General features: G+C 43.7%; 1 protein-coding gene across 1 annotated transcript in view; it reads right to left on the bottom strand.

Moving 5' to 3' along the window:
- atrnl1b (attractin-like 1b) overlaps nucleotides 1–14,004 on the bottom strand; it is a 143,122-nt gene that overhangs the window by 5,550 nt on the left and 123,568 nt on the right. Inside the window, exons 27-28 of the mRNA XM_061230943.1 lie at nucleotides 13,341–13,469; nucleotides 2,068–2,182 (exon numbers count right to left, since the gene is read on the bottom strand). Of these exons, the coding sequence (XP_061086927.1) occupies nucleotides 2,068–2,182; nucleotides 13,341–13,469 (244 nt within the window). The remainder of the gene's footprint in view (nucleotides 1–2,067; nucleotides 2,183–13,340; nucleotides 13,470–14,004) is intronic.

The raw sequence follows: 14,004 nt of genomic DNA, 5'->3' as shown, positions 1-14,004 counted from the left end.
TCATACCAGCACTCCAATTCTGTTCGGGTCACCAGGCTTTCCAGAACATGTAATCTGTGACATATTTAACTAGCATTTCAGACCATATTCTCAAGGCGTTATGATTGGCACTACACTGTAATTACAGTAATCAGTGGCAAGTGGTCAATCGCAGTAGACACGCGACTGATTAAATGATTAAGGACTGAAGAGTTTGCCAGCACAAGGGCGCAGATATCTGAACCAGCGGCGTCGACTAAGCCCAGAAGGGCAACTGTGGGCTTTTCTTTGGAGACCTGCACTAAAATGGCCGATTAACTGACTAATTAAGGTCTTGATTGGAGACTGATTCATTCATTAGTTTAATTATGTGTCACAGTGATTGGCCAGAACAAAAAGCTTCCACCAACATTGGATAAGATAACATTGGATATCCCTGTGGAAACCAAATGATTTTTGAAGATTAAAGTATAATAGTGTCTTGAATCCATTACTGACCTCTTGGACAGATCAACAAAAAAAAAAAAAAAAAATCTCATGCCTCTTTAACATGTGCTCTTATTTTACACAAGTGTATTTTTATTGTAACTGCTCTTTTAACACAAGGGCATTTTACACGAGCACTAACCTTACACAACAGCATTTCACGTCTGCTCTGACCTTACACACTGTTTGCAAATCAGAATTACCAGTGGAACACTCTACTGCAGGCGTATAGCTCTATCTGAGGAGATGTATACTTGCACTCCATTTAGCACGAGGGGGAAATATTACAACATTTACTGTACAATGCACAGTAAATGCTTCTTCCCAGAGTGCTTTCAACATCTATTTGTGCTGTACGTTCCAGTAAAAAATTGGAGAGAGAATTGATTAAATTATTCTATTTTCACAAAAAATACATGCAATTACTTTGTCATTTTCAAACCTCCAGATGCAGACAGTGAACGAAAAATAGCCAGTCCAACTTTTATTTCTTCCAAATAAATGATCGCTGTATAATTTATTTCTTCTGCTTAATAAATTGGGTGCATTTGTCACAGCTTGCTTCTTGTTTACAGCAGCTCAATCTTGGGATACATAAAAGTGCATTTGGTCTGAGTTTATCCTTGGTTGCCAGGGGGGGGAAGAAATTAAAGTACCTCTTTTCCCTCACTCACATATGAAGGCTTTTTGTGATTGTATTCCAGGAAGACTGAAATTCGGCCTTTGAGGCCAGTAGACAGTACTTCCGGTTTTCATTCCGCCCCTCTAATCAGGCAAGAGAACCGGTGGTGCTACAGTACACTAGGGAGAGTATTTACGCTTTGTTGCTTTCAAGAAGAAATTGTATTCAATATGTACACATTATTTAAATACCTGTTATAATATACACCAGGGGGCGGCAACCCTGGTCCTGGAGAGCCGCAGGGTGTGCTGGCTTTCGTTGTTGCTTGGCATTAATTGATCAATGAAAGCCGTTGATTACACGGTTAACTCACCTCACCTGGTTTCTTGGGTCTGAGTCGCTTGCTTATTTTAAGGTGGAGACGAAAGCCAGCACACCCTGCGGCTCTCCAGGACCAGGGTTGCCTACCCCTGATATACACATTTAATATGGCAACTTATAATACATGCAGTATATTAAGTGCCTTGTACCATAAAAGTTAACACAATAATTTATAAACAATATATATTTTATATTTACGATATAAAATGAATGTACAGTATGAATATACAGTGCGATCTGTAAATATGTGGACAGTGGCACAATTTGTTTTGGTTTTGCTCCGTACTCCAGCAAACAAACAGTTCAAATAAACCAGGTGTCACTAAGTGGTTTTAAGGTGAGGATCTTTAATTTGAGGGTCATTACATTCATAATGGGTGAACCGTGAAGCCCTTTTTATTCATAGTCCCACCCCCAAATTCAGGGGACCAAAAGTTATTGGACAATTGGCTGCTCAAATGCTTCTTTGAGAGTTGTGTGTTCATTGTTAGTTCATGGATAAAGAGTTAGCAAAAGGTGTAGAGTTGATTGCAGAGTACAGGCTGAAATCTTTAGCAAGACGGTTTTCCTTCCAGCGAGACCTTTATCGGGGTACTTACCAGACTGGCCTGGTGGGGGCACTGTGGATGAACCCCGGGGTAGACACATTAAGACAGTGAGCACAGCAGCCTTGCCCCCGGAGCAGGGCTCCATGGCGATGGGCTTTGGGGCACCCTGCAGAAAAACGGGGGGGGGTTAACACTAGAAGCCCAGAACTGATGTCAGCCATTTTGGACTTAAAATTACTCCAACACTGTAAATGCAAAATGCTCCTCCTTCCATGATTTTCCAATGTATTTGGTCTTGAAACCAAATCAATGGTGTGAATGTTTCACTCCCTCCAACAATACACTATTCACCCATTGAATGACCAACGCTTTGATGTCCTGGATCAAACTAAATTAAATCATTACAATCGTGTGGTGGAGCTTAGAGCGGGATGAGTAGCCGAGAATGCTGTATAGAAATGATAGATTTATAACTCAAGTTTAGTTTTTTGCTGAAATGGATACTTTGAGTAAACTGAATGGACTACATAATAACTATGTGAAATGTAAACGATTTCAGAATGGTCTCTGCTCACACTAGCAATCAAAACTGTGTATTCTCTATAGATTGTAGGTGAGGGATTGAGACAGTGCATGTGTAAAATGCAACGTACTGAATAGACCACGGACAGAGAGCCATTTTTTCAATGTTCAATAAACCATTGTTATTCAGTGACTTGAGCTACTGCGTCTTCCTTTTGCCCAGCGTTTCGTTTTAGAATCAAGTACTGTGCTACTAAACCTAGTATGGGTTTCACCCCTCACCCTTCAGCCATAACCCCAATGCCTATATGCATACAGCGTCTTTAGCTCCCCATGCAAGCCTCCAACACACCCACAAAAGGAACATACTGAACCAATAAAGCCTCTCATGTCCTGACTGCAATGTTGGTATTTCCTAAATCCAGAGATCAGCTCCAATTCCCAGAATGCGCTCTAAGGCACACACCAGTAATACCTTCCTTTTTTGTGATCAAATGTCTTTATTCGAAAACATTTTAATACAAGTACTTTAATCAAAGTATTTGTTTAACCAACCTGAAACCAACTTTACCTTCTTGAATGACATTTGAACAGCTTAAGCAATTGGGTCATTCCGTGTCAAATCGCACAGAATTCAGGAAAGTGGTTGCAGCACAGTCTCAAATGTTGTTCAAAGTTTCTTTTTGGCCATAAATTCTTTCATTTTTACACTCAAAAAAGCCATGTTAGGTCATTAATATCTTTAAAACTATTAGTCCTAGCCTCACACAAAATGTGTGTGATGGAAGACAAACATGTTCTCAGTATGACCGAATCATTAAAAGTTTGTACTGCATGCCTATAAATTTGGAAAAAAGTCCCCAATTCCTAAATGAGAGCAATATTGAGGGTACTACAAACCAACGTTTTTGCACCAATATATCAATCATATTTTTTTCTGCAAATACAATGTTTTATTAATTTTCACAGGACCAAAATGGTATGTGGGGGAGCTAGCGGGAATATAAAAATGAACATGGAAATTGCTTGATGTACAGATATTAAGGGTACAAAGTGCCATTGTCCTTACACTTTTCCTTCATATAAAAATACACAGATTTCAGAGATATTTACCTACGGCAAAAACATACATTTCATTCCGATTACTTTTTTTGCCTCAGTATCTCCATGATTAGGCCCTCGCATCGGGACGTAGCACCCTGTAGGGAAATTATTTCATACTTACCGACTCGTTCATAGGGTATTATCCCTTCCAAATATAGCTTTCTAATGCGCACACCGTAAAATTACATGTATAAACACATCCAACCTTTTATATGGAAACACATTTAGATAGACACTCCCACTGGAGCGTCAGAGGGCCCTTTAGGATAACTAGATATTTTGTAACATACTGAAAATGTATCCTTTATTTCTTCATATTCATATGACACAGGAATTTAAAAATAAAAGTTTGGTGAGGCTAGGAACAATACTTGTCGAGATATTGATGCCCAAACATGGCTTTGCAGATAAGGCATTTTGGAGGCTATATAAATGAAATGATATCAAGGGCTAATAAAATATGAAAACAGGATTTAAACAGAAATATTTTACAGGCCTTAGTTTTGGGACACTCATGACACACACACTCATATAGACAAGGTTTGAACAAAATCTGAGACGGCGTTGCAACAACCTTCACACGGAATAACCCAATTGGGAGTACACTGTATTGGCATAAACACGTAATATAAGAAATATAAGTAAGGCTAATGCCACTTTCACAGAGGAAGAATGCATGCAGGGGAGAACTGCATGCTGGAATGTGCAGTATATGAGGGTCAGATCAGTTATGTTCTCAGTTATAAGGACAGTTAAAAGGAATAAGCTACAAAATGCTCTGGTGAAATCCTTTTCTTTCGAAGAAAGGTCTCACTGTTTGATACATGGGCTCAGCTGCTAAGTACTCAGGAAATTAAGTCACCAACAGCTCTGTTTAGGCTTCACTGTGGGCTGTCTCAGACAGAGAAGGGGGGGGGGAGGGGAGAGAGAGAGAGAGAGGGGGAGAGGGAGAGGGGGAGAGGGAGAGAGAGGGAGGGAGGGAGAGAGAATAAGAGAGAGAGAGAGGGAGGGAGGGAGAGAGAGGGAAAGAGGGGGAGGGAGGGAGAGAGAATGAGAGAGAGGGGGGGAGGGAGAGAGAGAGGGAGGGTGGGAGAGGGAGAGGGTTAGAGAGGGAAAGGGGGAGAGAAAGAGAGAGGGAGGGCGAGAGAGGGAGAGAGAGAGAGGTAGGGCGAGAGAGGGAGAGGGAGGGTGAGAGGGAGAGGGAGGGTGGAAGGGAGAGAGGGAGGGAGGGAGGGGGGAGGGAGAGGGAGGGTGGGAGGGAGGGAGGGGGGAGGGAGAGAGAGAGAGAGAGAGCGGGAGGGAGCAGGAGGGGGAGGGGGAGGGAGAGAGAGGGAAGGGGGGAGGGAGAGAGAGAGGGAGAGAGAAAAAGAGAGGGGGAGAGCGAGAGAGAGGACACGCTCTTCCTCCACTGATTGAGTTCAGGCACAGGGGCCATAGCTAAGCCTCGTCATAAAAAGACTAATCAAGGCCTGAGTAATCAATCTCATATTGACTGTACTAGGGCATTTGCAGGGGGGATAATCGATCTGAGGCGGGCTTTCAGGGCAGGGCTGTTTATTAACACATAAACACGACACATTATGTTTTTAAGCCACACTGACGTGAACATGAGATACCCTTCTTTTAAAGTTTCTCAAGACGGACTGTGTTGTGGGGATGCTGCCAGCCCTCCTGTCTCTCAGACTTAGCCTCAGATAAGCCTTAGTCCTTTTGTTCACTGCTAAATAAGCTTTTCAAGGGAAGTCAAACTGTCTAAACAGTCTACATCTTGGCTGCTATGAAGAAACAGACTTGTATAGAATGACAAGAGTGAGCTAGCAGCAACTATGGTAGGGGGGGCTGTTGATTAATGTTGTTGCAATTTACAATACACAGGGGACAGGTGCGGAAAGTAATTTTTCAGTTCTGATATGCAGACGTCTTGTCGTATTAATGGGTATTTTGGCAGCTGTATAGTCCAATCATGGATATGCGATACGGTTGCAGACTGCGTGTGTAAAAGCAATGTTGGGGGGGGAGGGGGGGAGGGGGTGAGGTACATGGCCGGGACCCGGAAGGTTGGTGTTTCAAGCCCAATAGCCATGATAAGATCTAAACAGCAGTTGGGCCCTTCAGCAGCTCCAGGGGCAATTGTCCCCTGCTTAGCCTCATCAACTGTAAGTCACTTCGGATAAAGGGTCAGCTGAATAACAATTTTAAAAGGGAAAGGGCGGGTGGTTGTTTCTAGAAGCCTCTTTCGAACACGCAGAGCCTCCGTGGCTCGTTTTTATAAATCGCCTCTGAAATGGCTCTTTGACAACAATCGCTGACAGGCCGGGCACAGACAAATGGGTTTGTAATAAGCACCGTCGTTCATATGCAGACAGAGTAATCATCCGGTGTCAGGGCAGAGCACAGCGTCTACGCGAAACCCGCCACTCTCCGGTTAAATCGGCTCATCATCGCAACGGGCCCGCACAAGCTCTATCGACCTGCCCTAAAATAACGTCAAACCGCCGAGGAGGCAGTGTGCGTGAAAGCGCACTCTGTGTGTGTGTGTGTGTGTGTGTGTGTGTGTGTGTGTGTGTATGAGAGAGAGAGACAAAGAGAGAGGCATTCCTGAGCGCCTCAGTGCTCATAGGTGTATATTTGTACAGAAAGCTGAATTCAGGGTTGCAGTGTTGGAAAAGCTTTTAGGATGAAAAGGCTTAAAGGCTGACTTGAGTGAGGCTGTCCCCATGGAGACAGTGTCGGGGCAACTGTTACCGTGTCACAGACTCTGTGATTCCCCCAATAATAGCCCCAAAAGAGCAGGACTGACAGCAGGCAAAAGGCAAGAAATGTGCTCAGGCCGTTCAATTCAGGTGTATTCAATTTGTCAGGTGCCAGAGGTCTTGCGAGCAGATTCTGTGTTTCGATTCCAATTGACCACTCAGGAAGTGGTTTAGTGTATGAAGTTTTTCTGATCTGGTTCAGAGCCCAAAGTATACAGTCTAGGCTATCATCCCATCGGTTGGCACAGTCTCCATCGTAGCCTGTTAGAAAATCATAGGGAAGGAAAGGGGGAGACAGACAGATGGTGGGGGGAGAGGCAGAGAGACAGGAGTATTGACAGAAAGTGTGACAAATCTCTAATTCGATACTTTGGGATCCTCGATTCCTCTGAGAAAACCGAAACACACTGCAATGGCATCACTCAACTCACTCCCAGGCAGTCGAGCATGCACTCTTAGAGACGTGTGCATGCACCCACAATAAAATAACCGGAGAATCAAAGCAGTCCAGGATTCACCCAGGAGACTACAGTAGCATCTGCACTCAGCTGTACCGCACAGCTGCCCTCGTGATGACACACAGCTGTACCATCCAGTTGCCCAAGTGACGACACAGCTGTACCTCACAGCTGCCCTAATAATGACACAGCTGTACCTCACAGCTGCCCTAGTGATGACACACAACTGTACCTCACAGCTGCCCTAGTGATGATACAGCTGTACCTCAAAACCCCACTTATGGACAGTGGATGGTGACAACTGCAGAGAACTTGGGAGATTTGGCAACAATTGTTCTTATATTATCATACCACGGCTATATCTCTGCAGAGTATAACCCTTTGGGAGACCGGACCAAAACTATTTAATTTGTATCACCCTTTTCACTGAGAACTTTCACAAAGATGCTTTATCCAGTAACAGTGGGGAAAATTGGGAATAATACCTAATAATTAAATATTAAATAAGGCCTGAGCCCTGAATAAATGAGGAAAACTCGCCCAGTAGGGAGAAAAACTCATTGGGCACAATGCTCTTCACATGGAGCCCCAGTTCCTTTTTCAAAAGCAGCGCAAAAAACATTCACAGGCACTTTTTCAGAGTGATAAATGTAATCATTGCCGGCTATTTTAGCACTCAGGAAATTACTTCATTATTTTTCTTTCAGTCCGTGGCGTTTCGCCCAGTAACGTGCCGAGTGTCGGACAGGGTCAGGGTCGGACAAAGAATGAGGCTAAGCTCATAACAAAGTGACATCTCTCCACACCCTATCGCTCCCAACATTTTCCCTGAAATTCACTATTGATTTTTCTTCTCCAGGGGGAGCTATTGATTAGGAGGAGGGAACGCGGTGGGATATAGACCCGAAGCGAGATCACTACACCACGGACAGCGGAGACGATCGCATATGCAACAGCTCTCAGAATACACATCGCATAAAAGCATGCGCACTCCCACACGAGCGCAAATACACACAGACACACAGATACGCAAGTTCAACTTCAAACTCGAAAACCGTCATTACCAAAGGATGTTTGCACAACATAACATATACAGGTCAGGTGCACTCCTGCTGTTGCCCTTGACCAAGGCATTAGCTCCCGGGCGCTGCACTGTGGCTGCCCACTGCTCCTAATTAAGTAGGATGGGTCAGTGAACGCATTTCATTATCTTAGAAGGCAATGACAAAGTTGAATCGCATTTAATCTAATAAACATCCCAAAGAGACATGGGCAGGGTCCACTGTAAAGCATATTGTGACAATTGTTTGTAAAATGTACGATACATAAACATTTGACTTGACATAAGAAGATGTGAACTAATAAACAAAGGAAAGGACATCAAAGCTGTCCAAAAATGGCCTTTTCCAATCAGTGATAGTTATAGTGTTACCTCGAGTACAATAGTGCAGTCCGGTGCACACAGAAACCACCGCGGAAGGTCAAAGGTCTCGAAACCTTGAACCCAATCCTTCAGGGGCCATCCGTCTGTGTGTCAGAACACCATAACAAATCGAATAACCATAAGCGCCGTGTAGTTTGTAACCCGATCCAAGCGCTAATTATCACGAACAAACCTCACACTGCTCGTAATAGCCTAATACTTCTGAATGCCAACTTCCCCAACCGTTTCTAATTACATTCAAGCCCCAATTAAACAGGACAGTGCCTGTTCCACGATAATGGTAAAGGCCAATATTGATCATCTGCCAGAGCGATACCCTTGAGACCCTTTTTTCTCAGATTGAAAAAAAGATGAAATTGGAGCAGCAAAGAAAGAGATGCAACTCTGCAATTTTTCTTGATTTCCACCCCACCCGTGACAGACCTTTTGAACTGTGAAAAGGGTAAAGGACACGCAGTAGATATGAAACTAATAGTTCTCCTGAAAATTTTTTCCCATTGAGTTCAACAGGAAAATATGTCAGGAGAAACTATTCTTTTCGTATCTACTGCATATCTGGCAGCAGCATGGTGACTTGAGGCTCATTTGATACCTTGGACCCTTGATGATTTAAAGCCATTCAGCCAACAAATGTAACAGTGTATTTTACAGATGAATCTAGTCCCACCCTCCATTTCCATTGAGATCCATTATAATGCAAAGAGTATTAGTATATCTTGTAGGACAACCTGAAAATAAGATATCCAGACTCTGATGATCTTGATAGGTCACAGACATCAGTCATGGAAGTCATGGCATGCAAAGAATATGCAACAAAATACTAAACATGACTACTTTCATTTACATAACAAACATTATGGTGCCCTGAAATAGAGGTCTATGCTGTTAATTCTACATGGTGAAACGGACAATGTGCACTTCGACCACGTTTTTTTTTATTACGAATCTCTACAAATTGTAGAGCACAGAGGCAAATACATAAATGATGGATCTTTGTGCCAAACATTATGGAGGGCACTGTATTGAATGACTAACCCTGCAGTGACGCAAACTGTTGCAGATTTGTCCACAAACTATTACTATATTGTTCTAATAACCCGTTAACGTAACAAACTGGCACTTGGGGAGACACAAGATGAAGAAACAGGGCCGGGTAAGCCTGATTTAGCCAGGCCCTGATGTAGGGGGAGTATATGTGGTAGAAACTACATGGGTTGACCCATGCCTGTGTACTGGACCCCATCTCAATTTTTTCTAAATAATAATCCAAAATAAAAATAAAAGCTGCGGTGGTACAACAGGCTAAGATGCTTGCTGTTGCAGTTCATTCAGTTTGTTGCAGTTGCACACCGGTTCGATTCCCGGTCCTGCCAAAGGCTGTGTTTGGCCGGCTCACATGGGGCGGCATAATTGGCTTGCCACTCAGCAGAGGGAGGCTTGCCGCATACAAGAACAGCGCCCTGATCGCCTCAGTCAGAATTGCGGTTGGAGACTATGCGGCATGGAGAAGACGTGTCGCTCTCCGGATCATCTGCCCAACTTTCCTACTGCCCAACCATCTAAGCTAACATTACCCAGTTTAACTGAGAAAGCTATAGCTACCTAGGTAACATGGAATCCAAACTAGTGAGCTATTGAGGATAATGATTAGCTGATGTTATATTAAATTATTTCTCAGATAAAACCCCAATAAGCATGCAAATTAGCTCGCTAACATTTGCAAGAGCAATAGCTAGCAGATATTTCAATTTGTATTTGTTAATCCGGGCCTGTGGGTTACCTGAAAAAACAGTATCTTGTTTTAACAAGGTAAGACAGTCACTCATAACAGAAAAAATACTGACTTTGTATTTTTACCATATTGGTACCACTGACTTACAATGAAGGGAGTGACTGGAACACTGCAGTGGAGTTAGTGACCAGCTTCAGCAAGACCAGTGTTGGCCACTTGCTGCAATCACGCCACTCAGGTATTCCAAACAAAAAATATGGATAAAAGAAACACAAGGGTGATGCATGCTATGCGCACAATGGTAAATACAGATTATTCGCCCCATTAAAACAGCACACAACCCCCAAAGACACCTGCGGAACCATGTGAATTGTGCTGCTGAGATAGTTAACACTACAACCTTGAATACCGTCATCAACAGAGTGGCATTTAACACCTCAGGCGTGTGGCGCGCAAGCACTCCACAGTGGCAATAACACAAGCTTTAGTACAATTACAGAGGCTTTGGCTGCTCCCCAGACTAGCAGAGCATTACTGAGAAAGTGCTGAGTGTTTACAGTAAGAGCATCAGTAATGGCCACGGCGCCTGCACTTACTGCAAATATGGGGTTGTAATAAAACCAACGGTGAGATGTAAATATCTCTCTCTCGCTCTCGCTCTGACTGACAGCATGGGGGAACACTGACTGCCCGGGAGAACACTGACTGCCCGGGAGAACACTGACAGCCCGGGGGAACACTGACAGCATGGGGGAACACTGACAGCATGGGGGAACACTGACAGCCGGGGGGAACACTGACAGCCCGGGGGGAACACTGACAGCCCGGGGGAACACTGACAGCCCGGGGGAACACTGACAGCCCGGGGGAACACTGACAGCCCGGGGGAACACTGACAGCCCGGGGGAACACTGACAGCCCGGGGGAACCCTGACAGCCTGAGGAAAGCCACATTGGGATTCAGGAATATGAAATTAACTAATCTGTTTGGCGGTATCTGTGTTTCTTCCCCACCGAGTATGGATGTACATTTAATGTACTGATACTGTTAGAAGCTGGCAATCTGCCTGCCCGTCAATCTCCATTGCACACTGACATTACCATTTAAATGAGGGTGTCGGATAATCCGTAGGTCAATTATGCACGAGGTGGATATGCAGTTTACTGTGACAGCGAATAAAATTTGACTGTATCTTCACATTTTTAATTAAACCTGATTCAGGAGGAACTGAAAAGGTAATGGAGAGCAATTCAGTCTGTGAACCTGCCAGGGCTAAATCAAGAGAAGGAGAAACTATGACATTAAAAGTGATTTCAGAAAGCAGACATATCACAGCTGTGAAGATAGACCAAGAAAAAGTCTCTGCGCTAGGTGGGAAAATGGTCACAAAAAATCATTTGACCTGTGCAATGGCATGGCGTAGTGAGTGGTTTCAAACCGTTCCAGATCAGATGTCACTATCCAAATGGTGTCAAGTCACAGAAGAGCTCAGTGACAGTGCCCTGGGGCCCATACTGTATTATAATGAAAACTAAATAAAAGAAATAAAAGCTTTAAAATATTCAAATTGAAACAAATACTGTGCGATGTCCAAAGACCACATACTGTTTAAATGCTGCTCACTACCGATCACTACCCAAAAGCTACTTGCTACCCAAACACAACTCACTACTCAAAAGCTACTTGCTACCCAAACACAACTCACAACCCAAAAGCTACTGGCTACCTAAACACTACTCACAACCCAAAAGCAACTCACTACCCAAAGATTACACAAAAGACACTAACTACCCAAACACTACTCACTATCCAAAAGATACTCTTTAAAAAAAATGCTCCTCACTCCCAAAAAGCTACTCACTACCCAAATGTTACACAAAAGACACTCACTACCCAAACACTACTCACTATCCAAAAGAAACTCTTTAAAAAAACACTCCTCACTCCCAAAAAGCTACTCACTACCCAAATGTTAAACAAAAGACACTCACTACCCAAACACTACTCACTATCCAAAAGATACTCTTTAAAAAAACACTCCTCACTCCCAAAAAGCGACTCACTACCCAAATGTTAAACAAAAGACACTCACTACCCAAACACTACTCACTATCCACATGCTGCTCACAACAAAAATGCTGCTCATGACCAAAATGCTCACAAGTGCTGCTTGCCTCACATTGACAAAGGGCTACTCACTGCCCAAATGGACCATGAAATGTGATGACTTCCCTCAATCGGTTTTCAGAATGCCACTTCAAACTGCAGTGTTTTATTACGCCGTTAGGCTAAACGAACGCTGTGCAACAGCGACAGATGTTGCTTAATTAACTCTTTGTGAAGATATAAAATCCAATTTGATGCATGTCACCTTGAGCTCTTCACAAAACAAAAACAAAATACAAAAAAAAAAAGACAATCACCCGAATGGAAAACCCAAAATGTATCATCTGAGCTTCAGGGAAAGCAGTCTGTTAATGCTGTGTCAGGTGAAAGTAGGTCAGGTGGAGTGTTTTAGGAAATGAGCCTGGATGACTGATGCTATGCTGCCGTAGTCAAAAGGTTTCAAGAATAGGAACTTTTATTTATATATGTAATTTTCAACTGTCAAGAAAAGGGTTGATCCTTAAGGGGTTTACCCTTTCCACTTTGCCCCCCCATAGAAGGCAATTTCCACCTATTTTGTACTAGTCCTATAAAAGTGTCAATATCTCAAAAACTATTTACTGCACACATGGTTTAAGACTTAAATTAAAGGCTTGTACCATTATATAGTGTAAGATCTGAGAGTTGATTCTGGATCAGTGATGCCATGATATGACTCGATTCAGACTGGACCCAATGTTAGCCAGATTACACACTGTAAAATTTGACAGCCGATTCTGGATCAGTGATGCTATGATATCACTCGATTCAGACTGGACCCAATGTTAGCCAGACTATACAATAAGATTTGACAGCTGATTCTGGATCAGTGATGCTATGATATCACTCGATTCAGACCAGACCCAATGTTAGCCAGATTATACACTAAAATTTGACAGCTGATTCTGGATCAGTGATGCTATGATATCACTCGATTCAGACCAGACCCAATGTTAGCCAGACTATACAATAAGATTTGACAGCTGATTCCAGATCAGCGATGGTACAGCATGTGTGTGTGTGTGTGTGTGTGTGTGTGTGTGTGTGTGTGCGCGTTACAGGGCACGCCTCGTATGCCTAAGCTCAGGTGAGGCTCACTTTGCTTGGTGTCATGGTGGGAAAAAGGGGGCAGTCGCATGCAGTAAATGTGAAGAAAAGCACCCACCTCGGCTGGCCCTGGCAAGAGTTCCGTCTGCTCTGCCCCCACCTCCGGCGCCACGGCAACGGACTCCAGGGCCACAGCCACTGACGCAAAGGGCCGGCTCGCCATCTGCTGCCGCTCTCTCATCAGTTGCTGAAAAAAAGGAGAGAGAGAGAGAGAGAGAGAGAGATTTAAGGGCGTTTAAGGGCGACATTGGCTCAGGCGGTAAGAGCAGTCGTCTGGCAGTCGAAGGGTTGCCGGTTGGATTCCCGCCCTGGGCGTGTCGAAGTGCCCCTGAGCAAGATACCTAACCCCTGAGAGAGAGAGAGAGAGAGAAATGTAGAGATGCCAAAGCCTTCCTTCTCAAAGTAAACCCGACAAAGAATTATCAACTGAAGGCCATTTCAGCTCCGGGCAATCAAACACCTCCAATCCACCACCCCCCCAACTCCCAAAACAAAAACTGCACCCTCAGGCCTGTCAGTATGCAGTTTAAGGGTGCTGCTCAAGCAGCAACAACCAGTTAACAATTTTAAAAAATATAAAAATGTAGCTCATTTATTATAGCTATTTTTCGGTTCGCTGGACCTGTCGCTCTCTAAGTGAGTTTAATGCTCCTCTCCACCAGATCAGATCACAAAATATTAATCTGCCCAACGACCTCATAATACGGTTCGTTAATTCCCAG

Source organism: Conger conger, chromosome 2, assembly GCF_963514075.1.
Source record: "Conger conger chromosome 2, fConCon1.1, whole genome shotgun sequence".
NCBI lineage: Eukaryota > Metazoa > Chordata > Actinopteri > Anguilliformes > Congridae > Conger > Conger conger.
This window is presented reverse-complemented; position numbering and strand designations above follow the sequence as displayed.